General features: G+C 42.2%; 6 protein-coding genes across 6 annotated transcripts; 4 read left to right on the top strand and 2 right to left on the bottom strand.

Annotated features, from left to right (window-relative positions):
• LOC308139823 (histone H2A type 1-C) lies at positions 1-529 on the top strand (the record flags this gene model as incomplete). The annotated part of the gene is made up of 1 exon (XM_080509376.1): positions 1-529. One exon carries the CDS (start codon positions 1-3, stop codon positions 373-375), a length of 375 nt encoding a protein of 124 aa, XP_080365502.1. The 3' UTR covers positions 376-529.
• A 991-nt stretch (positions 530-1,520) lies between these two features.
• Positions 1,521-1,889, top strand: LOC308139326 (late histone H2B.L3-like; the record flags this gene model as incomplete). Its single annotated transcript, XM_080508729.1, has 1 exon — positions 1,521-1,889. One exon carries the CDS (start codon positions 1,521-1,523, stop codon positions 1,887-1,889), a length of 369 nt encoding a protein of 122 aa, XP_080364855.1.
• A 4,686-nt stretch (positions 1,890-6,575) lies between these two features.
• On the bottom strand, positions 6,576-6,944 carry LOC308139325 (late histone H2B.L3-like; the record flags this gene model as incomplete). Its single annotated transcript, XM_080508728.1, has 1 exon — positions 6,576-6,944. One exon carries the CDS (start codon positions 6,942-6,944, stop codon positions 6,576-6,578), a length of 369 nt encoding a protein of 122 aa, XP_080364854.1.
• A 990-nt stretch (positions 6,945-7,934) lies between these two features.
• LOC308139922 (histone H2A type 1-C) lies at positions 7,935-8,463 on the bottom strand (the record flags this gene model as incomplete). The annotated part of the gene is made up of 1 exon (XM_080509524.1): positions 7,935-8,463. One exon carries the CDS (start codon positions 8,461-8,463, stop codon positions 8,089-8,091), a length of 375 nt encoding a protein of 124 aa, XP_080365650.1. The 3' UTR covers positions 7,935-8,088.
• Positions 8,464-16,256: 7,793 nt separating this feature from the next.
• On the top strand, positions 16,257-16,916 carry LOC308139139 (histone H1.5-like; the record flags this gene model as incomplete). The annotated part of the gene is made up of 1 exon (XM_080508484.1): positions 16,257-16,916. One exon carries the CDS (start codon positions 16,257-16,259, stop codon positions 16,914-16,916), a length of 660 nt encoding a protein of 219 aa, XP_080364610.1.
• A 1,717-nt stretch (positions 16,917-18,633) lies between these two features.
• Positions 18,634-22,564, top strand: LOC308139843 (aquaporin-11-like). The gene is made up of 3 exons (XM_080509400.1): positions 18,634-19,293; positions 21,294-21,410; positions 21,606-22,564. Exons 1-3 carry the CDS (start codon positions 18,702-18,704, stop codon positions 21,710-21,712), a joined length of 816 nt encoding a protein of 271 aa, XP_080365526.1. The 5' UTR covers positions 18,634-18,701; the 3' UTR covers positions 21,713-22,564.
• Positions 22,565-24,123: the final 1,559 nt, after the last annotated feature.

Raw genomic sequence — 24,123 nt, 5'->3', positions numbered from 1 at the left:
ATGTCTGGACGCGGAAAAGGAGGCGGAAAAAGCCGAGCCAAGGCGAAGAGCCGCTCCTCCCGGGCCGGGCTGCAGTTCCCGGTGGGTCGTGTCCACAGGCTGCTGAGGAAGGGCCACTACGCCCAGAGGGTGGGCGCCGGGGCTCCGGTGTACCTGGCGGCGGTGCTGGAGTATCTGACCGCGGAGATCCTGGAGCTGGCCGGTAACGCCGCCCGCGACAACAAGAAGACCCGCATCATCCCGCGTCACCTGCAGCTGGCGGTGCGCAACGACGAGGAGCTCAACAAGCTGCTGGGCCGAGTCACCATCGCTCAGGGCGGCGTGCTGCCCAACATCCAGGCGGTGCTGCTGCCCAAGAAGGCCGAGAAGAAGTGAAGGCTGCCGGGGAAGCCTCCGCGAACACAACGGCTCTTTTCAGAGCCACAAACTCCGATCTGGAGGGCGAACAGCCGCCTTGACGTCACAACCTGCTTCCAGCACGAGGCTCACACTGACACTTCACGTTCCACTGCAGCCTGCAGCTAAAACGTTACATTACATGTATCTAAAGTAACAATGCCTCTTTCCTTGAAGCGACATTATACAACTTACTGATATCAGGAAGGAATTCATCATGATTTACTTCTACCTGAGTACTTCAGTGTAATGATCACCATGATTTCTGCATTTATACTTTAAAATTCACATTTGTAAAAACGTTTGCTTTTTTTGTCCACTGTGTTATGAAATCTTGATGAGAAACAATTTGAATACCAAAATAGATTCCCTTATTCCCTTAAACTCTTCTGTTGCCTCAACATCTTAAATCCAATATATTTTAGAGAAAAAATAGTTAAATTTCCATCACATATCTATCAAAAGATATATTTTTCTTACCACTTATTCTACCACTTTTTACGTTTATGTTTCTGTCCGTTGAATAATTGACTGTACAGTTTAAGTTGGGTCTTTGTGCGGCTCTAATTTGACGCACCTACAGATTAACTTTATTCACTTTAAATGTCTTAAGACAAAACATCAATATTCATGTTGACTGTATATTATCGTGCTCTCTTTATGTGCTCCCACTGAACAGTTTGAATGAAGTCATGAACACCAACATTTAATACGACTTCTTACCACATTCTTATTTTAGTCTTCCTGCTTTGTTTTTTACACTTCGTGTTTTCTATTGTGGCGCCATTCCACGTCGCCAAGTTTCACTTTTAAGCTGTTTTAACTAAAGTTACCTTCCGCTATGCGTCGAGATAAAAACCGTGTCGGCCGTTTGTTTTTGTGTTTTGATGTTTCGTGACGTGAAAAGCCTGAAAAGTTTCTCTGAATTCCGGACAAATCAACATTTAATATCGCTTCCGTGTGAAAATTCAAACAAGTGTAAACCGCTCCAGTTGACAGCCGTTGATTTGATAAAGCAGCCAATCAGGGAAGAGCAACAGCGCAGGGATATCTGCATGAGCTTGTTCAATAAACAGAGCGCTGCAGCCGCAGACGAGACACAACCTGAACCCAAAACAACCGACATGCCGGCGGAACAAGCTAAAGCGGGTAAGAAGGGCTCCAAGAAGTCCGCCCCGAAGCCCAGGACCGGGAAGCGCAGGCGCCGCAGCAGGAGGGAGTCGTACGGCCTGTACGTGTACAAGGTGCTGAAGCAGGTGCACCCGGACACCGGCATCTCGTCCAAGGCCATGAGCGTCATGAACTCGTTCGTCAACGACCTGTTCGAGCGGATCGCCTCCGAGGCGTCCCGCCTGGCTCACTACAACAAGCGCTCCACCATCTCCTCCAGGGAGATCCAGACCGCCGTGCGCCTGCTGCTGCCCGGGGAGCTGGCCAAGCACGCCGTGTCCGAGGGCACCAAGGCCGTCACCAAGTACACCAGCTCCAAGTGAGGAGCCCCCAACCCCACCCAAAGGCCCTTTTCAGGGCCACACCCCCCGCTGAGGGCCCCGCTCCTGCTTCCACTGCACCAACACTGGATTCATGTCTGATATTCACTCTGCAGCCTGGATCTCCATTCCTCACCAGCTCAATCACTCACCGTTTATTAACCTTTAACTAGTCTCACCTTTTCACAAACAATCAAATTATATCCATGACGGCTTTCAGTCTCTTGCTGGATCATCTTTACTTCAGCTCTTTCTTTTTTATTTGATATTTACTTTGTGCTTCTACACTTTAAGCAACAGAGTTACACTTGCAAACAACAGTTCATTTAGACATAAACTACTGCAACAGTCAAATCAACATGTTCATTTATCAACAATTCACAACTTATTAGCAACATTTTCAACTGAATCTCAAACTGTTCTGATCTTGACTGATTTATTAAACATCGCATTCTTTTAGAATTGTGAAAGTGAAAATAGTCATTTACATATATTAGTATTATACTTGAACTGTAAATGGAAACAAACTATTGAGTGGATTTATTCTTAAATGTTTTAGTGACCTCTTGGTCTTTTCTGAACAATCCCCAATAAATCTCCATATTGAATCTTCATTATAATATCGCAGCTTTTTTCTTCCTGAAAAACATTTTTTTTAACTCTTATTGTCCAATATAGGAGAAAAAAGTTATTTAGAACTTCATCCGTGTCAAAAATCAGCTAAATAATATGATTTGGGTTTTTCTTTTCTACACACACACACAAAGCATTTTCTTTCTTCAGATGAGTTTTTTTTTTTAATGTAACTTTTTTGTCAGAATTTCTTTCAAACTTTACTAAAAACTAGATATGTGACACATACAAAATAAAATGCAAATGTTTTTTTTCCCATTAGTTTTTATCGTTTCCCTCAGATATGTTCATGATTTATAAAATAGAACTTTACAACAGCAGGTAGACATTTCATGATTATTTAAATTGTTTTAATAAACATGAACGAGTAAACATTTACTCCAAATACGCATCTTCCGTTAAATCTGAATTATTCACATTTCCTGAGCAAATTCGTGACAGTGCGAGAGGAACTACTTCTTCTTCCGCCTGTAGTCATGCGCTACATGCCGATGACGTCAATTTCAAAGTTTTTAAATAAACTGTCAAAAAAGGCGTTTTCGAACACATGAAATCTAAAAATAAAAGAAAATATTCGACGTGTTTGCGTCACTTCACTGAAAATGACAGCAGAAAATCACAACAGTTTGTTTTTAGTATTTGTTTCTCAGCTTGTGGGGCTGCTTGGTGATTGGTCGTGACCACACCTCAGATGAGCGCTGATTGGTCCGGAGTGCTGTCGCGCGCCAAAAAGCTGCTCCACCATTGGACAAAAGTAATCATTTGAAATTTAAGACTTTTTTTTATATAAAAGATAAAGACTTTGCTGATAATAGAGGCGAAAGTTGCTCATTTAAATTTCAAGCACAAAATATACCCCAAAAATCCTAATAAACAATAAACCAATATTAAATATGTTTCATCTATAAGACGACTACTGACATTACTTAAAAAACATTGAAACGTAACATCTGTAATAAAAGTACATTTATAGCAAAAAAAAAAAAACTATGATCAAAAAAGAAATAATAGAATAAAACAGACATAAACCCAAGTTGGTGGTCAGATGTTAAGAACATGAATAGGTATATATATAATATATAAAGACAATATTTGATCACTATATTGTTCTGCTGCATTGAGGAGTAAATATGTTTAAACTAATCCCTGAGACAATAATAACTCCCACCTCCGACAAGTCTCTCCCAGCAGCAGTGTGAGGACGTTGGTCTGCAGGCGTCGGTTGTTGGTCTGCAGGTGTCGGTTGTTGGTCTGCAGGTGTCGGTTGTTGGTCTGCAGGTGTCGGTTGTTGGTCTGCAGGTGTCGGTTGTTGGTCTGTAGCTCTTCACAGTCTGTTGTGGCTCTTAAAAGAGCCGTTGGTGTTTTTCGTTGCTGGATGATTTAATTGTTGGACCTGGATCTCTTGGTGGGTGTCGCCTTCTGGACACTGCTGGTCTTCTTGGGTTTGGTGGTCTTCTTGGCCGCTGGTTTCTTGGCGGTGGTCTTCTTGGCTGCTGGTTTCTTGGCGGTGGTCTTCTTGGCCGCTGGTTTCTTGGCAGGAGACTTCTTGGCCGCTGGTTTCTTGGCAGGAGACTTCTTAACAGACTTCTTGGCGGTGCTCTTCTTGACAGTGGTCTTCTGAACGGTGGTCTTCTGGGCAGTGGTCTTCTTCTTGGCAGGAGACTGCTTGGGGGTCAACGATCTGCTCTTGGGGGTCTTGGGCTTCCTGGGTGTGCCAGTCTTCCTGGCCGGTTTGGCTTCAGGGGTCTTCTTGGCCAGCAGGAAGGAGCCGTTGGCCCCCACCCCTTTGACGTGCCTCAGGGTCCCGTTCATCACCAGCCGGACCAGGGCCAAGTTGACGCGTTTGTTCAACTTGTCGGTGTCCACCCCGTTACTGCGCAGGTACTTCTTGATGGCATAGACCGACACCCCCCCGCGGCCCTGGCTGGTGGACACCGCCTCCACGATGAGCTTGGAGAGGGGGGTCCCGGGGTTCTTGCTCCGGGGGGCCCGGTTCTTCTGGTCTTTGGCCGGAGCCGCTGCTGGCTTGTCTTCCGTCATGTCGAGTGTGATCGGTGAATCTGTTGGAACCTCCCCGCGCCGTGCGTAATTTATGACGCACATGAGAACCGTGGAGAGAGAAGCGGTCGCTCGGGACGCGCCGCTCTTTGTGTTTTCTCAGACACTTTATGCGTTGAAATCCCGCACGAAAGAAGAGCGTGCGGGAGCGCGTGGCGCGGGGGCGGAGAGGAGACCCCCGGCCCTCCACACCGGGCTCATGTCCCACCTCCACCCCTCCCTCTCGGCTCCTCGGGGGGCTTCAAACCGCCCGCAGCGGCGCTCACACGGAGCCGCTCGCACACACTTTTACGCACGTTTCGTCTCCTGAATGCGTCAAAAGCGGCGCGAAGAAACGAATAAATGCGTGTTTCTGCCAGACGAGGAGTCCGGGGGCTGAACTCCAGCGAGGTGGTCCCCGAGGGGGGGTCTGTGGGGGGGAATGGGGGCAGTTTCGGCTGGAGGTAAACACAGAGCGGAAGATGGAGCCTCAGGTGATCCAGACCTCACCTGATCCACTCCAGAGGAAAGTCATTCAACAGCAGCGCAAACAAGAAACACTCGTTTCAACACCAAAATAATTTTTCTTCTTTTCTCTGATTATTGATTGTAGAGTAAATCAGATTATAATAGATTTTAGTCTCTCTGGCGATCATTTCCTTCTGTTGTGGAAGTGACGGAGAATCACACAGGAAGTCAAACATCATTGTTGAATATGAAACATTGTGCGGTTTCTCATAACCGATATAAATATATGTCATAATCACATTCATAATGTATAGACAATATACTTAAAACATGATCGGCGGAAGAATAAATATAAATATATGATATGAAAAGTGACATATGTGAAATATCTTGTATTGTGTGAGCAACACGGAGAGATTCGAACACAATATAAGTCAATACATGATAATCAATTCAAACAATGTTGTGTTTATCAAGTTTAAATAATTTAAATGAGGTAGAATTTCCTGAGTTTTCCCGAGTGTAAAGTTCAGGTTGGTTTTAATCCTGATTTAAATATTATTACATCAGTAAGAAAAGGGCCAGTGTCGTGTTGGAGCAAGTAAAGTAATCTGAGTATAAAGTCACAGAATGAAGTGTCTCATTGAAAAATTAAAGAAATGACCAAAGAAGAATCATGACTGAATTAACTTGAAGCCAAAGATCCAGAAAAGTTCAAGCAAATAGTTCAAACTGAAGACAAACCAGTAACTGACATATTAATTCTATTTCCACTGAATTTGAAAATGTTTTCAGTGTGTGTCGAAAAAAAAAACACAAATCATATTATTTACGTGATTTTTGACACGGATGAAGTTAAATAACTTTTTTTTTCAGGAAGAAAAAAGCTGCGATATTATAATTAAGATTCAATATGGAGATTAATTGGGGATTGTTCAGAAAAGACCAAGAGGTCACTAAAACATTTAAGAATAAATCCACTCATCAATAGTTTGTTTCCATTTACAGTTCAAGTATAATACTAGTATATGTAAATGACTATCTTCACTTTCACAATTCTAAAAGAATGGGAAGTTTAATAAATCAGTCAAGATCAGAACAGTTTGAGATTCAGTTGAAAATGTTGCTCAACTAAATGGAAGATTTCCAGGTGAAAAAGATGCTAATAAGTTGTGAATTGTTGATAAATGAACGAGTTGATTTGACTGTTGCAGTAGTTTATGTCTAAATCAACTGTCGTTTGCAAGTGTAACTCTGATCCTTAAAGTGTAGAAGCACAAAGTAAATATCAAATAAAAAAGAAAGAGCTGAAGTAAAGATGATCCAGCAAGAGACTGAAAGCCGTCATGGATATAATTTGATTGTTTGTGAAAAGGTGAGACTAGTTAAAGGTTAATAAACGGTGAGTGATTGAGCTGGTGAGGAATGGAGATCCAGGCTGCAGAGTGAATATCAGACATGGATCCAGTGTTGGTGCAGTGGAAGCAGGAGCGGGGCCCTCAGCGGGGGGTGTGGCCCTGAAAAGGGCCTTTGGGTGGGGTTGGGGGCTCCTCACTTGGAGCTGGTGTACTTGGTGACGGCCTTGGTGCCCTCGGACACGGCGTGCTTGGCCAGCTCCCCGGGCAGCAGCAGGCGCACGGCGGTCTGGATCTCCCTGGAGGAGATGGTGGAGCGCTTGTTGTAGTGAGCCAGGCGGGACGCCTCGGAGGCGATCCGCTCGAACAGGTCGTTGACGAACGAGTTCATGACGCTCATGGCCTTGGACGAGATGCCGGTGTCCGGGTGCACCTGCTTCAGCACCTTGTACACGTACAGGCCGTACGACTCCCTCCTGCTGCGGCGCCTGCGCTTCCCGGTCCTGGGCTTCGGGGCGGACTTCTTGGAGCCCTTCTTACCCGCTTTAGCTTGTTCCGCCGGCATGTCGGTTGTTTTGGGTTCAGGTTGTGTCTCGTCTGCGGCTGCAGCGCTCTGTTTATTGAACAAGCTCATGCAGATATCCCTGCGCTGTTGCTCTTCCCTGATTGGCTGCTTTATCAAATCAACGGCTGTCAACTGGAGCGGTTTACACTTGTTTGAATTTTCACACGGAAGCGATATTAAATGTTGATTTGTCCGGAATTCAGAGAAACTTTTCAGGCTTTTCATGTCACGAAACATCAAAACACAAAAAAAACGGGCGACACGGTTTCTATCTCGACGCATAGCGGAAGGTAACTTTAGTTAAAACAGCTCAAAAGTGAAACTTGGCGACGTGGAATGGCGCCACAATAGAAAACACGAAGTGTAAAAAACAAAGCAGGAAGACTAAAATAAGAATGTGGTAAGAAGTCGTATTAAATGTTGGTGTTCATGACTTCATTCAAACTGTTCAGTGGGAGCACATAAAGAGAGCACGATAATATACAGTCAACATGAATATTGATGTTTTGTCTTAAGACATTTAAAGTGAATAAAGTTCATCTGTAGGTGCGTCAAATTAGAGCCGCACAAAGACCCAACTTAAACTGTACAGTCAATTATTCAACGGACAAAAACATAAACGTAAAAAGTGGTAGAATAAGTGGTAAGAAAAATATATCTTTTGATAGATATGTGATGGAAATTTAACTATTTTTTCTCTAACATATATTGGATTTAAGATGTTGAGGCGACAGAAGAGTTTAAGGGAATAAGGGAATCTATTTTGGCATTCAAATTGTTTCTCATCAAGATTTCATAACACAGTGGACAAAAAAAGCAAACGTTTTTACAAATGTGAATTTTAAAGTATAAATGCAGAAATCATGGTGACCATTACACTGAAGTACTCAGGTAGAAGTAAATCATGATGAATTCCTTCCTGATATCAGTAAGTTGTATAATGTCGCTTCAAGGAAAGAGACATTGTTACTTTAGATACATGTAATGTAACGTTTTAGCTGCAGGCTGCAGTGGAACGTGAAGTGTCAGTGTGAGTCTCGTGCTGGAAGCAGGTTGTGACGTCAAGGCGGCTGTTCGCCCTCCAGATCGGAGTTTGTGGCTCTGAAAAGAGCCGTTGTGTTCGCGGAGGCTTCCCCGGCAGCCTTCACTTCTTCTCGGCCTTCTTGGGCAGCAGCACCGCCTGGATGTTGGGCAGCACGCCGCCCTGAGCGATGGTGACTCGGCCCAGCAGCTTGTTGAGCTCCTCGTCGTTGCGCACCGCCAGCTGCAGGTGACGCGGGATGATGCGGGTCTTCTTGTTGTCGCGTGCGGCGTTACCGGCCAGCTCCAGGATCTCCGCGGTCAGATACTCCAGCACCGCCGCCAGGTACACCGGAGCCCCGGCGCCCACCCTCTGGGCGTAGTGGCCCTTCCTCAGCAGCCTGTGGACACGACCCACCGGGAACTGCAGCCCGGCCCGGGAGGAGCGGCTCTTCGCCTTGGCTCGGCTTTTTCCGCCTCCTTTTCCGCGTCCAGACATGTTGAATGTTTCTTCTTCTTCTTCGGGCTGATCGACAGAGAAATGTTCTTCGTTCTTCACCTCAACTCGGTTTCCTGTATTTATTAAGGGGTTGCTGCTCGCTGATTGGCTGTATTGACCGTGAGTGTGATCGTCCAATCAGAGCTCGTCTCACTCTCCCGCTGACTTGAAGCGGAACTTAAACTTCAGTCACATGAAACACGGAAGGTGAAGTGTTTTCATTTCAACCTGCAACATCACATTGACTATAACAGACCAAAATATTCAGACATTTAATCAGTATCAACAGAAAGTGTACATTTTGTGGGAACCAGCGGTTTGTAAATAATTTTCTTTGTTTTTGTGATACCGAATCAGAAACAGATTTAATACCAGTAATCGTTTTTCACAATATGAGGAATTTGTTGTCGTGTGATTGGTGTTAAACAGTGCAAATATAAAAGAAAAACACAGTAGCAAGAAAAAATACATCACAGAATTTATTATTCTTATTATTGCTATTATTCGATTATTATTGTTATTATTACTATTATTATTATTAATGATGATGATAATAAGAATTATTATTATTATTATTACTAAGATTAATACATTATATTTATCAGTACTTTTCTGGACACAAAAAGCAGTAATAACATTGAAAGCCCTGATTTGCTGCAGGTTCACATTGTGTAAAATAAATGTGTTTGTTTAGAAAGCACATTTTACAAAACATTAAAAAAAAATTTAAGATGAGATGAAAAAGAGTCCATTGGATGGATGTTGTGGGATGGAGTTTTCGTTTATCAACCTGTAGAACACAAATCTGACAACAACAACAAAAAAATCACACTGAGGCCGGAAATGAAATGAACCCCCTTTTTTAGCATTTATTATTTAAACGTACTGTTTGCTTTTAATAATATGAATGTCATCACAATTCAGCAATTTTTTTTAATGTCTAGTATATTTAAGTTATTCAGAAGCCATTGAAATGTAACCGGAGGAAATGACTTGTTATTGAGGTACTCTAATCCTTTTTTTTAATGTTTATTCTTATCACCTACATTTTTATTTATGTGCCGCTTGATCAAACATCTGATTGTCTTAATTTAAATACAGTGCTGTTTTAAATAACCCCCCCCCCCCCCACCACACACACACACACACACACACACACACAATAAACATGTACATTTGCAATTTTGCTACAATATGGCATTGTGTACAATTTGTATATGATTGTTCATTAACGTGTTTTCCAATCAAATAAATAAATGAATAAATAAATAAAATATTAGCAGTGAAGATTGCAGTGTATAAACATCAATGCAATTTTCAACAAGTCGAATTGAGAAATACAAACGATCCCAAAATGTCCAGGAAGAGAAGAAGTGAGGCAGATGAACGGATGTTTCATGAACGACGGGAAGGAGAAAACATGTTTGTGCTTCAAGGAGAAAAAACTGTTTGTCTTTAGTGTTCTGAGGGTGTCGGTTGTCAAAGAGACAATATTAGTCCACGTTTTGACACTAAGCAGAGCGAAATATGACAAAATTATTTAACAGAGCAACTAGCTAATATGTTTTTTATATCTCGGCAAATGCAAATGTGATATTTGTAATATGAAAAAGTAATAAAGTCAGTTATTTAAAATTGAGGCGTAGTTGCATTTATTTTACATTGTATTTGTTTACATTTAGTTACATTAATACTGTCTTACAGTTACATTTGGCCCTTTGAGGCCAGCCTTATGTTGACGTGGCCCTCGATGGAAATGAGTTTGACCCGCCTGATCTAGTATAAACAAACAGTATTTTATTTGATTAATATTAGTATTTAAAAAGAAAAAACAAGTATCATTTTCATATCAATACTTAAGTTATAGAATTTATATGTATTCATTTCCTCTTTCTGCTCGATTTATACACATAAGTCTTAAATATCGCAAATCATAATATTCAACAAAAGTTGATAGGAACAACTGGGTAGATTTTAAACTGTTGACTTTTAGTGTTTCTTCCAGCTTTGTGGCGCTGCTCAGCTCTGGACCAATCAGCGCTTAGCTGAGTCGGTGCTCCGCCCACATTCTCCCGCCAGGTGTGAACAGGACCAATCAGCGAGCAGCTCCCCTGCCCAGAAAATAGTTGCTGAAAAGAAGATTTTTTTTCTTTTCTTCTAAAAATTAATATTAATTCCATTATTCTCCATTATTAATCACTCAAAGACGCAGAGTTTACTTTTCGATTGTCACTTAATGTATTAATAACTTTATAACAACAAGTTATAACTTGGTTATGATGAACTTTTTAAGTAAATTAACTGGAAATATCATGGAATGCAAACATGCAGAGGCGCTGCAACGGGGGATGCAACACATGCAATTACCTCGGCTGTGCTGATATTAGTCAATTTCAATGACAAAATAATGTAATTGCCTTAGACGCTGCAACGACAGTGCATCGAGCCCCCGCTATTAATCATTCAGATTTGACAGTGTGATTAACACACTTCTGTGGTATGACAAACTTAGAGCACATATTTATTCTTACTTTACACCACTTTTAGCAGCTATATTTAAGAAGTAGTCCAGCTTTGCTCACACAGTATGTCATAAGTCTGGTTACCAATGGCTGTGTACGTACATTCATAGTCACACAATAAGTTAGTCCTTTGCTACCAATGATATTTTCTCCCAGAATACTATAGTATTTATTGTCAAATGCTAAAACTGATACCAGCATCAATCCTTCTGTCAGTTTAGTCTAGACTGTGGCTCATTTGTATTTAAAATTGAATGCTAATGTAGGAATATAGTAATATAGCCATACATTTTCTGCAATAGCCTCAACGATACATTAAATACAATATTAAACTTGTTACTGCAAATTAATGTTCATTAATTATTCGGTACATATTTCAAATATTGAGTGTTTGTGTTTTTGTGTTGTTGTTGTTTTGCTTGGTTGCATTTTTATCATTCTTAAAATTCGGCACATTTCAGGCCTCTATATTTTTCTGGTTTCTATATATTGTATGTAAATTCTGCATTCAGTTTTACTCGGGGAACAAATCAGAGCCTGGCCGGGGGGCGGGGCTCATGACCGGGCCCTCTAAACCTCAATCATAAAGCTCAGCATGACGTCATTTTACAACACACACGTGCCCTCAACGGCGGGGCTTAAAGCTTCAGCACCACGAAGAGCAACTATGTCATCTTGAAGTCCATCAAACGGACCTGAAGTATGAGAAACCAAGAGAAGAAGAAAAACATGAGGCTCCATGGCCTCTGATGATAAAACAAGACAAACTGAAATCAGTTCAGCACCACGGAGAGCGACCACTTCATTTTGTCCCCCACTTTAACTAGTTCAACCAATGAGAGCTCAGCAAGCTACTAATCTGTATCAATAGTTATAAAGTTTAGTCAAACTGGCCCACATGTTCACCTACAAACAGTTTCAGTATGAAGTACTACAGACCTCCTCACCACTACTTGAAGGACAGTTTCAGTATGAAGTACTACAGACCTCCTCACCACTACTTGAAGGACAGTTTCAGTATGAAGTACTACAGACCTCCTCACCACTACTTGACAAACAGTTTCAGTATGAAGTACTACAGACCTCCTCACCACTACTTGAAGGACAGTTTCAGTATGAAGTACTACAGACCTCCTCACCACTACTTGACAAACAGTTTCAGTATGAAGTACTACAGACCTCCTCACCACTACTTGAAGGACAGTTTCAGTATAAAGTACTACAGACCTCCTCACCACTACTTGAAGGACACAGACGAGTCTTGTGCTCCGGGAACTCGTCCACGATGATCCATGTCCATTGTCTTTGCTCTCTCGTTCTCTGTGGACAACATGACAAGTCCACTCAGTGTCTCCTGTCCCACTGAGATCCTCAAGTGGTTTATAATGAGTTTTAACCTGGAGAACGAGGCTCAGAGGTTGCTATGGTGACGGGAAGAGTCAGTGGGGGGTACAAACCTGACTGAAAGTAGAAGTTGCTGCTTGACGGGGAACATTGTTGCCAGATATGCAACAGACTTTTGCTCTGGTGTCTGAGACACAGCAGGCCGATAACGTTCAGTTTGATCTGTTTATTAAATGTATGAATTAAATATTTGAACAGGGACGGTGAAAAGGTTCAGTGGACTTTGTGTTTTATCCTCCGTCACTAGAGTTGGAGGAGGAGGGTGGAGGAGGTTGTCCAGCAGTTCGCCATGAGCGCATGACTGGACCGCGAGCGGCGTTTATCAGGATTTACAGCCATAACGTGGAAATACACTAAACTGTATCACGTATCACGTATGTATAATAATAAAATAAGCAATATCGAATCTATCATTTTATTTCACATGTAAATCATGGTAAATCATCTCAGTTGCAGTTTTTTTTTTTTTACATGAGACTTTCCCAGAGATTGACTTTAGTTCGTACCGTGTTCATACACTGCAGTGTATTTGTACCTTGTCGCTGTAAATACTAATAGAAGCATCTGGAACAGAACAGACGTCCCCAGCCACAGACAGTCAGTGTCAGTGGAGAGGAATCACTTTTTACACACCAGCTCGTCCACACTGCAGCTTTACTCACAGCTGTCACTGTGCTATTTATGTGTTTACTCTGAAATGAGACTGATTGTTACACATTTTGTCAGAATTGATCATCAATCGGTTTGATCAACTCTGGATCATTTGAAGAGGAAAGTTTGACATTTGAACATGGAGCTGCTGATTCAGTAGTAATGTATCGGGTTATATTTGTGCCAAGATTCTGAGCGAGCGATGGGAAAATTTGAGCGCAAAAAAATCAATTGTGCAAGCGCACTAATAGCATTTTGAGGAAATATTTAAATTGCGCAAAGACAAACTTGAGATTGCGCGCTCAAAAATAATTTCTGCGCTCAGATTCTTCCTCTGCGCTCAACCTCTCTCTCTCTCTCTCTCTCTCTCTCTCTCTCTCTCTCTCTCTCTCTCTCTCTCTCTCTCTCTCTCTCTCGCTCGCTCACATCTCTCCACGTCCGCGCTCAAGTTCTGCTGTGCGCTGCTCAAAATGTGCAAAGCCCATATGTGACAGACACGGTTGTCCACCAATCACAGAAATTCGGGGCGGGCGTTGAACTCTGATTGGTTGCTTCGGTTTCTGGAAGTGCCTCATAACCGACAAAGAAGAAGAGGGAAAAACAAACTGCGAGGGAAAACAGAAATAATGAAAACTAAAGATAATGATCCTGGATTACAACATGTTTTCCCTCGCAGTTTGTTTTTCCCTCTTCTTCTTCTTTTTCTTCTTCGTTGGTTATGAGGCACTTCCTGAATCCGAAGTAACCAGTGTCTGTCACATTTGGGCTTTGCACATTTTGAGCGAGCGCACAGCAGGACTTGAGCGAAGGTGGAGAGATTTGAGCGAGCGAGCGAGAGAGAGAGAGAGAGGGAGAGAGAGAGAGAGAGAGGTTGAGCGCGCAGAGGAAGAATCTGAGCGCAGAAATTATTTTTGAGCGCGCAATCCCAAGTTTGTCTTTGCGCAATTTACATATTTCCTCAAAATGCTTTTAGTGCGCTTGCATAATTAATTTTTTTGCGCTCAAATTTTCTCATCGCTCGCTCAGAATTTTGGCACAAATATAACCCGATACATAACAATCAGCACCACCAGGTTCCGTCTCCACAATGTGCTTGTCAAGGTTAAAAGTTTGGGTTCTTTCTGGGTTCATTCAGCCGCCCTCCCAGCCCCTCCCGAAGCTCCGCCCCCCTTCAGTTTAGATAGTTATGTTATTCATTATTTATTTTATATGTTAATTATTTAATGAAGTATTTCTTTACCGGTCCGTCGTCCTGGACTTCATTCACCACCAAAAGATCAATACAGTTCTATTTTATTCTATTTATTTGTTAAGTTATCAAAGGAATTTTCAAATGAAAAAAATAATAATTTTACCAACATGTTCTACTTTTTAATGAAATAATAAAAATGATATTTACTTCCTAATATTGAAATACTGAAATACAGAATAAATGGTATTGACTTATTTGATCCATTTAACTAGATAATAACAGTTATCCTTCTTACTTTTCTCGGCCTTTAAAAAACACAAATGTGTTTTGTTTTGCAGGAAGAAAAAAGCAGGACTGTTTCAAATGAAATGCAATAATGAGCTATGAAATATTCACAAAAGATCAGGAGGTAGTGTGAAGTGCCCTCTTCTCTCTTTTTTATTTTCTTTGATTCAAACTCTTTAAACATGCACGTAATGGAGTTTCACTGACATTTATTCGATTTTTGATGAAACATCGAATGAAAGTTAGTGAAATCCACTTTATGAGAAGGTGCAGGAATCTTAGGTTTTATTTCATGAATCAGGATATAAAATCTGTGGCAAGAAGGTGTGTGAGGCAGCTTCAGTGAACAACGACACCTGCTGGTCAAAACAAAATGATAATTGTATTAAAAGTATTTTACACTTGAACAGAACCTGAAAGCCAGCTTTCGTCAACCTCCTCTAAAACACCAGAAACTGAAACCTTTAAGGTCCAAATGTTGTTTTCAGTGATATGGTGATGAGACTCATTTACAATAATTTCCTCCCTGATTCCTCTGTTAATACATTCATGTCTTGTTTTACATCGTCTTCTCAGGATAAAGACAAGGCTTCTGTAAAGGAGATCTGATGGTGTAGCCCAAATTTACACAACATTAAAGGGCAGCTAATACACAAAGACCAAACAAAGACCATCATGCATGTTAAGAAATGTGGCTCCTTCCATTTTCTTTCTATTATCTCATACAAATTGTACTTTTGGCCTCATTAGACTGAGACATCTTCACATTTACAAAACATCTTTCCCTACCGAAGTTTGCACATGAGGGAATTAGTGAAAATGTAGGGAACATTTTAAAATCGGATAGTTTGGTTGACTGCTTAACTATGTTTAAGTTCATAAGAAAAAAATTATTAATGAAGCAACTTTTTCATAAACTTCAAAAAATCTTTCAATTTACTTCTTTTGTTTATATCAAATGAATGTCATTGTTTATGCACATTTATTGCTTATATTTCACATTGTGTTAATATTTAATCATTTATCTTTGTCTTCGCGCCTTTGCTTGTCCTGTGTGATTCTCCGTCACTTCCACAACAGAAGGAAATGATCGCCAGAGAGACTAAAATCTCTTATAATCTGATTTACTCTACAATCAATAATCAGAGAAAAGAAGAAAAAGTCTTTTGGTGTTGAAACGAGTGTTTCTTGATTACGCTGCTGTTGAATGACTTTCCTCTGGAGTGGATCAGGTGAGGTCTGGATCACCTGAGGCTCCATCTTCCGCTCTGTGTTTACCTCCAGCCGAAACTGCCCCCATTCCCCCCCACAGACCCCCCCTCAGGGACCACCTCGCTGGAGCTCAGCCCCCGGACTCCTCGTCTGGCAGAAACACGCATTTATTCGTTTCTTCGCGCCGCTTTTGACGCATTCAGGAGACGAAACGTGCGTAAAAGTGTGTGCGAGCGGCTCCGTGTGAGCGCCGCTGCGGGCGGTTTGAAGCCCCCCGAGGAGCCGAGAGGGAGGGGTGGAGGTGGGACATGAGCCCGGTGTGGAGGGCCGGGGGTCTCCTCTCCGCCCCCGCGCCACGCGCTCCCGCACGCTCTTCTTTCGTGCGGGATTTCAACGTATAAAGTGTCTGAGAAAACACAAAGAGCGGCGCGTCCCGAGCGGCCGCTTCTCTCTCCACGGTTCTCATGTGCGTCATAAATTACGCACGGCGCGGGGAGGTTCCAACAGATTCACCGATCACACTCGACATGACGGAAGACAAGCCAGCAGCGGCTCCGGCCAAAGCCCAGAAGAACAGGGCCCCCCGGAGCAAGAACCCCGGGACCCCCCTCTCCAAGCTCATCGTGGAGGCGGTGTCCACCAGCCAGGGCCGCGGGGGGATGTCGGTCTATGCCATCAAGACGTACCTGCGCAGTAACGGGGTGGACACCCCCATGTTGAACAAACGCGTCAAATTGACCCTGGCCCGGCTGGTGACGAACGGGACCCTGAAGCAGGTCAAAGGGGTGGGGGCCAACGGCTCCTTCCTGCTGGCCAAGAAGACCCCTGAAGCCAAACCGGCCAGGAAGACTGTCACACCCAGGAAGCTCAAGACCCCCAAGAGCAGATCGTTGACCCCCAAGCAGTCTCCTGCCAAGAAGAAGACCACTGCCAAGAAGACCACCGTTCAGAAGACCACTGTCAAGAAGAGCATCGCCAAGAAGTCTGTTAAGAAGTCTCCGGCCAGGAAACCAGCGGCCAAGAAGACCACCGCCAAGAAACCAGCGGCCAAGAAGACCACCGCCAAGAAACCAGCAGCCAAGAAGACCACCGCCAAGAAACCAGCAGCCAAGAAGACCACCAAACCCAAGAAGACCAGCGGTGTCCAGAAGGCGACACCCACCAAGAGATCGAGGTCCAACAATTAAATCATCCAGCAACGAAAAACACCAACGGCTCTTTTCAGAGCCACAACAGACTGTGAAGAGCTACAGACCTACAACCGACACCTGCAGACCAACAACCGACACCAACAAGCTAAAGATGCAAAAATGGCTCCAGAGCTTAAAACGACGAACAGTATTTATTAGATATCTTCCAATAATTATAATTATAATTCCTCTATTTTATTGATGAAACATGATTCCTATGACATCTCTCACCTCAAGTTCCAGATCTTGAGTATTTTCTATCGTGGACTCAAAATGAATGGTACTGTCAGTTAGAAATCAAAGTAAGTTGTAATCCATAAAACTATGATATAACCTTAAATATGTCTGCAGGATGAATGTTTCTCTGAATACATGGGAAGTTAGAATTAGGATGACGAATCAGATTAAATAATGCTCCAAACGCTGGGGGAATAAAAGTTTTAAAACAGCCAATGGCAAAGCTGCAGGTGTAACCGTCACTCTCTCTGCTCCTAAAGTCGCCCAACTGCTCCTGCAGGAATTCTCGTGCCCCGCTCGAGCCCCTCGGGCTCTCAGTTTAGTCCCGCCCAGACTTTGGGCCCTTCCCAGAAAAAAAACAAAAAAAGAAAAACATGAAGCTGCGGGAAGTGTCACCTTTTCATTCCGGTTTTAACTTCCAGTATAAAATTTTGAGAGAGAGCCCGCAACAGACTCGGAAAACCTCCAGGAAGGTTTGACAGGTTAACATGTTGAGTTTAATTACGTGGAATTTACTTTTTGGAGAAAAAAACAAATACGGACCAAAGTGAAATATAACAGTGTATGAAGCTCTGCTTCCTTGTTGCCTCCCTTCGCCTTTTCTCTTCATGCAAAACTTCTAATATGGAGAAACGTGTCTTTGTATTATTGGTTGTAGAACATATTAACCTCTTAATACATATTTCACATTGGAAGGTGAAGCCATTCATACATTAGTTCAACTAAAAACACTCACTCTTATCTTTAAACAATGTATATGTTTTACGCAGTACTAAACATGGTGTATTTCACCTCAAGAAGAAAATAAAACATTTTTGTAATTTCCCACGAAGTTCCTGTTTTTAGTAAACCTGAAACTGGATTCAGAAATATAAAATGTAGCTTTATTTCTTGAACGGGGTTGTTAGTTATAGATAGATAGATAGATAGATAGATAGATAGATAGATAGATAGATAGATAGATAGATAGATAGATAGATAGATAGATAGATAGATAGATAGATAGATAGATAGATAGAATGAAAATGTGTTTTTTCACTATAATAGTGGAACTTCAATACGCTCCATATATTTTACATAAAAACGTCCCGTTTCCTGCTTTTGTGTCTCAATATCAAAACAAGAAACTAATAAGTAGACAATTAATATATGAACTTAAATTTATTCTTAAAACGTGTGGCGGGCTGAGATAACTGACAAAACACCAAACATTTCACTGTTACTTTCATTTCGGAGACGCGTCTGTTACATTATGCGTCTTATTCGTGGCGTCATTTATGTATTTGTGTTCCAACACGAGTCTTCTCCAGTTGTGCAGGAATCCGCCAGCATGTTGAGACTAATCCAGGTCAGAGAGGATTAACTTTCCCTCCTCCTCCTCCCCTCTAATCTGTTGGATTCCCGGCTGCGCTCTGATTGTGAAGGCGTCTCTTCCAGGCGCGCGGCGCGCTGACGGCACAGCAGCTTGGATCGGTCGGACTTTGGCTCCGGACTTCAACCCGGCACGTGGAGAGCGGCAGAGCGTGCAGGACCGGCGGCGGGGAGATGACCGACCTGTGGGTTTCCCTGGCGGTGCTGGGGGTCGCGGTGCTCGTCAGCGAGGCGATCCGCCGCGCGGCCGCGCGTCTTTCCCCCGGCTCGTGCTGGATCTACCTGCTGGAGGCGGCGTCCACCTTCCAGCTCTGCTGCTGCACGCACGAACTGAAGCTGCTGGGCGAGACGTCCCCGCTGGAGCCGTCGCTCGGCCTCGCCCTCACCTACACGGTGACCCTCGTGCACCTGCTGACGTTCCGCGAGGCGACGTGTAACCCCGCCGCGGCTCTGGAGAGCGTCTGCCGCGGCACCAGCAGCGTCCGCGCCGCCGCCGCGGTCGCCGCCTGCCAGTTCGCCGCCGCGGTGGCCGCGCGGCACTTCGCCGCGTCCGTGTGGTCGCTGGGGCTGTCCGACGTCCACGTCCGGCACCAGAGGTTCGGGTTCCGGTGCTTCGACCCGCTCGGGGGGACGGTGCTCGAGGCCGCGGCCGTGGAGCTGGCGTGCGCCTTCGCGCTCCAGGCTGCGGTCATGCAGCTGCACAGACTGGACGAGAAGCTCCGCGCGCACTTCGTCTCCGCTGTCGTCACGGTGCTGGTGTATGCCGGTAAACAACAACAACAACGTGGATGATCAGTTATTTGTTCTGTTTGCACATATTGACACAGAGAAGTGGAGAGAGTACCTGCCTGGAGCCTCACGAGGCTCTTCTGTTGCTCCATGAAGAGTTCAGAAAATTATACCTAAATTAACATTTTGTCTTATTTTACCTTATTGACGCACCAATTATTTGAACAATTATTTTAAAAAGGACTTGACTCCTGGACAAGAAGGGCTAAAAAAAAAAAAAAAACTAAAATAGGAAAAATAGCTAAAACCACCATAAATGAAGGAAGATGCTAAAACGGATAAATTAAAAAAAAAGTTGGTTTATTTATTTAATCATTGTTTAAATAAAGAAAATACATCAATTCAATACAATGGAATACAGGATGAAGGTTTTCAAATTCCTCAATGAAAGGGGCCAGAAAGAAGATTAACTTGGATATATAAACGTGAAAATGACTAAAATAACTAAGAAAACATGCAAAAGTTCTTTAAAAAAAAAAAAAAAAAGCACCAAAATGATGTAAAGCTCAAATGTCAAAATTGTGAAACACAAGAGTGAAACCTCTAAAATCAGATTCAAGAACAACTGACAATGTAATGAAAGATTCCACATCCTAAAATGCAATTGAAACTTAATGAATGCAAATTTGCACAGAACTCTACATGAAACCTTTGATTCAGATTCAGATTAATTTTATTTGCCATTTGCAGTAAAACCACATTGGAATACATTTGTAAAAGTCCCCAGTGTGCACAAGACAGGTACAGCCATAAAACAACATTAATTAAAAGTACATAAATAAAACAAGATAAAAGTACAGAAATAAAACATTAATTAAAAGTACATAAATAAAACAAGATAAAAGTACAGAAATAAAACAAACAGAACAGTAAACAATTGACACTGTGAAATCGATCGACTGAAACAGTTTCAATAAAGTGCAAGATCATTCATTAAAGTGCTGTTTAGACTGATAACAGCTTGTGGAAAGAAGCTGCTGGCATATCGAGATGTCCTGCATCTCAGTGAACGATATCTTCTGCCAGAAGGAAGAAGCTGGAACAAGGTTTTTCCAGGGTGGCCAGAAGAGTCATTGATTATTCCAAGTGCTCGGTTTAAAAGTCTGGATTTATAAAGAACTTCCAGAACAGGAAGCTCACAGCCAACAGTCCTCTTTGCAGAGCGGAGCAGCTTGTTTAGAGCTCTCCTCTCTTTGTCTGTGGTGTTACCAAACCACACAGTCACAGAGCCAACAAGTACACTTTCAATGGTGCAAAGATAAAAATTAAGCAGAATCTTAGAGTTAGTGGTAAATTCTCTAAGTTTACGCAGAAAGTAGAGACGCTGACGAGCTTTTTTAACAATCCGGTTAGTGTTTTTGACCCATTTCAGGTCATTAGACAGAGTTAAACCGAACCTGTGTTTGCCTCATTTAAAGGAAAAGGTCTTTGGCGGGTGACCTAAATGTGATTTGGTGACAGAAACAGTTGAGTTAAAGTGGTGAAGAAGAGGGGTGGATGGATTGAATATTGGGAGAAAGTGCCGTTTGGATTATTTCCATGCTGGCTGCACAGTGGATGAACAGGTTCGTCATGGTCACCTGGTTCCCCGTGGTTGACTCCCTGACCCCCAGTCCATATTCTCCTCAGACTTAGTTTTATTTTGACAGTCACTGTAATAAGAATCCAACTTGGTCACCTGTCCACTAGAATGTCTGTGTTCACTTGTTAATGTTTAGAGCATTTTGTTCTCTGCTGCATGTGTGTGTGTGTGTCTGGTTTCACCACAAAGACAACCAACAGCACCAACTAGAGGATTGTCATGTTTGCTGCATTGTTTTCAGCATTTCTGTCATTTCCATGGAAATAGAAGTCATTTTCAGAACATTGCCATGTAAATATAGAACTTTTCTGAAACGAAATCTCCAAAACGATGCATTTTCACTTGAGCTGGGTCCGAAGACTCCAAATGCCATTTCTCTCTCTTGTTCTGTGCAGGTGGAAGTACCTCAGGTGCTGTTTTTAACCCAGTCTTAGCGTTCTCCATCCAGTTCCCCTGCAGCGGCCACACCTACCTGGAGTATTGCTTCATCTACTGGCTGGGACCGTTGCTGGGTAAGAAGGGGCACTTTAATTCCTGCATGCGGGGAGAGATAATAAGCCAATCTCAGTGAGCCGTGAAGAAAACTGACAGCTCCGAGGGTTGCTCTGATGCTAACTCTCATTTAATTTGAGCAAATCTATATAACGGGATATCTCTAAACTGACTGTAAAGTGAGAATAAAGATGGTACACGACCATGTCTTCCAGGCATGGCGAGCTGCATCCTGCTGCTGGAGAAGATCGTCCCCTTCCTGTCTGGACAGAGCAGCGCGAGGCTGGAAGCCCCCGCAGCACTCAAACAGAAGACCCAGTAGCCACTTTCTATTGCACATGTTCATCCACGTTAACATCCTTTCATGTGCCGCTGTGAAAATGCAAAAGAATCCAAGCAGCCGACATCACGTGTGTTTACCGCCACACAACACGCCTCGAGCAAATCGGGTTAAAATGCAGCAGGATGTGACCTGCAAGCCTCTATAAATCATTAGTAACCTGCTGTTTTTGATATCCTCGTACTTTTCTTCAGCAGTTTTAGTGTTGTAACGAAGCACTTTGACATTTACATGAAACCTTTCCTCTATGCAACCAGTCCAAGTGACAGTCGTCTGCATGGAAGCAAAACAACAACAACAGCTAAATGCTGCAAAACGATGAGGTAGAATAATAGTAGAATGTCTGAGATGGTAATATGTTTAGGGGTTTTTCATGGACGCGTCTTCTTTATCAGCTTCAGGACTGTGGGAGGTTGTTTGAAGGAGGAAAAGCACAGAGTGGTTGTGACTTACCTGCATCAACATGCTTTCAATAGAATTTCAAAGTAAAAGACAGTGATCATATAAGATATTTATGCTTGAAAGACCAAAGCTTTGCTGTCTGCTCCATGCTTTACTAATTGAATGTGTTGATCTAGCTTCTATTTTATTGCCAATACATGGAGAAACAATAATTATACCTATAAGCAAGTTACTGTTTTATGACTGTTAAATGAAAAAAAATCTCCTGTTTTCTACGTGTGAATGAACTCAGAGTGATTAAATACCTCAATACACTTGTGCTTTAAGTGTGAGTGTAATCATAAATGAACTTTCAGACACTGATGTAATTTATAGACATTTTTAACATCCTGACTGGAAGATTTGAAATAAAATGATCTATTTTTAAAAGTCTCACAGTCGCAGTAGTTCATTTCTTATCCTGATGATGTTTAAATATGTTATTTTTTTAATCTGGTCTCTTTAAGTCTTGATCTACTCCAAAATATTTTAACCCTTTAATCTCCAACAAAAGTGGAGATTAAGTGTTTCAAAACATTTTGAAACAAAAGATTTTTTTTACTTTTTTGACTAGATTTTTTAAATGAAACGCAGGCTTTCAAAATCAAAAATGTCTCAGAGGTCATCTGTACTTTACTATTCATTTTAAAACTAATCTTAAAAAAGCGTTTGCATTTCTTGGCTTTTAACACAGCCTCCCATTTTCTGTTTATATTTTAGGGTTTTTTGTTGTGTTTTACTGTTCACACTTCTGTTTTAAAATGTTTATGTCTATTTATATCCTGCACTTAGTTTCAGCTGTGTTTTTTTTTTTTAAAGTGCTCAAGAAATAAAGTTCACTTGATCCTGAGTGACTCTGGGTTTAATCAAACATTTAGTGATACCAGTTTGTAAACAAACAACTTCTGCATTTACTATTCAAACAAGTCTTAGTCAGATCGTTTACAGTTTCTTCAAACCAGGACTTAAAAAAAAAAAAATCGCCCAAATTAAAACACTTGAAGCGATGAAATCTGAATCAAACAGCAGTTAATCTCTTCACTGAGGTCTGGATTATCCTCACCTCCCAAAAACAGAGTCCGCATGATCGCTGTTACACAACCTGACCTTTGCCCTCCTCCTCCTCCTCCTCCTCCTCCTCCTGGTTTCACTCTTGGACTCGATCAGGAGCTCATCTCTTTGCTGCATAGTTGATTTTCAACACATAACAAACATGTGAGGGCCGTGTGTCTGCCTGCACACCGTCCATTAACCCTGTGCTGGATAATCCCTGGAGATTTTTATATTTGTGACTTTCAAAGGCAGTGAAATGGGACAAAGTGCAATAATACCGACAAGTGCAATAGAATAATGCTCCTGATCAAAGTGATGAACTTTGCAGTTCATCATCTCGTCGTCGTAGCAACTTCTGTAATGATCTGAACTTGAAAATCCATTCCTTTGTTTAATCATTATTTTGTGCTTTGACATTGTCTCGTTCTTGATGGATTGTAATGTTTTACATCACTGGAGAGGACTGAAAATATTTGGCCTGAATAAATATAAACTCATTTACATTAAACTCGCACATATTTCCCAATTATGAGATTCAAAATGAGACAAATTCCAGGTTTTACCTTCCTGTTAACACATTGTAGAAAAGGTTTGGTGAGTCTGTCACCGTGTTTGATGTAAAGTATAGTTATTATGTGTTCATGAACACACTGGGTGTGTGTTTCAGATATGTAGTTTTACCAGTGTGCACAATACCTGAGATATTTGTTACATACAAAGACTCAGGAAGAAGGATGATTGTACAATGTGATTATTGAAAACGTATTGGAAAAGAAGAAGGACTCAAGGTGTTTTAGTGTTTCCTTCTCTTCAGACACGTTGAACTAAATTGGTAAAACACACATACAAACAAACGCATAACTTTCACGGCCAACTCGGTTGGCAAAGGTCAAAATTAA

Source organism: Blennius ocellaris (assembly GCF_963422515.1).
Source record: "Blennius ocellaris genome assembly, chromosome: 14".
Classification (NCBI taxonomy): Eukaryota; Metazoa; Chordata; class Actinopteri; order Blenniiformes; family Blenniidae; genus Blennius; species Blennius ocellaris.
Note: the sequence above shows the minus strand (reverse complement) of the source record. Positions and strands in the feature narration are given on the sequence as shown.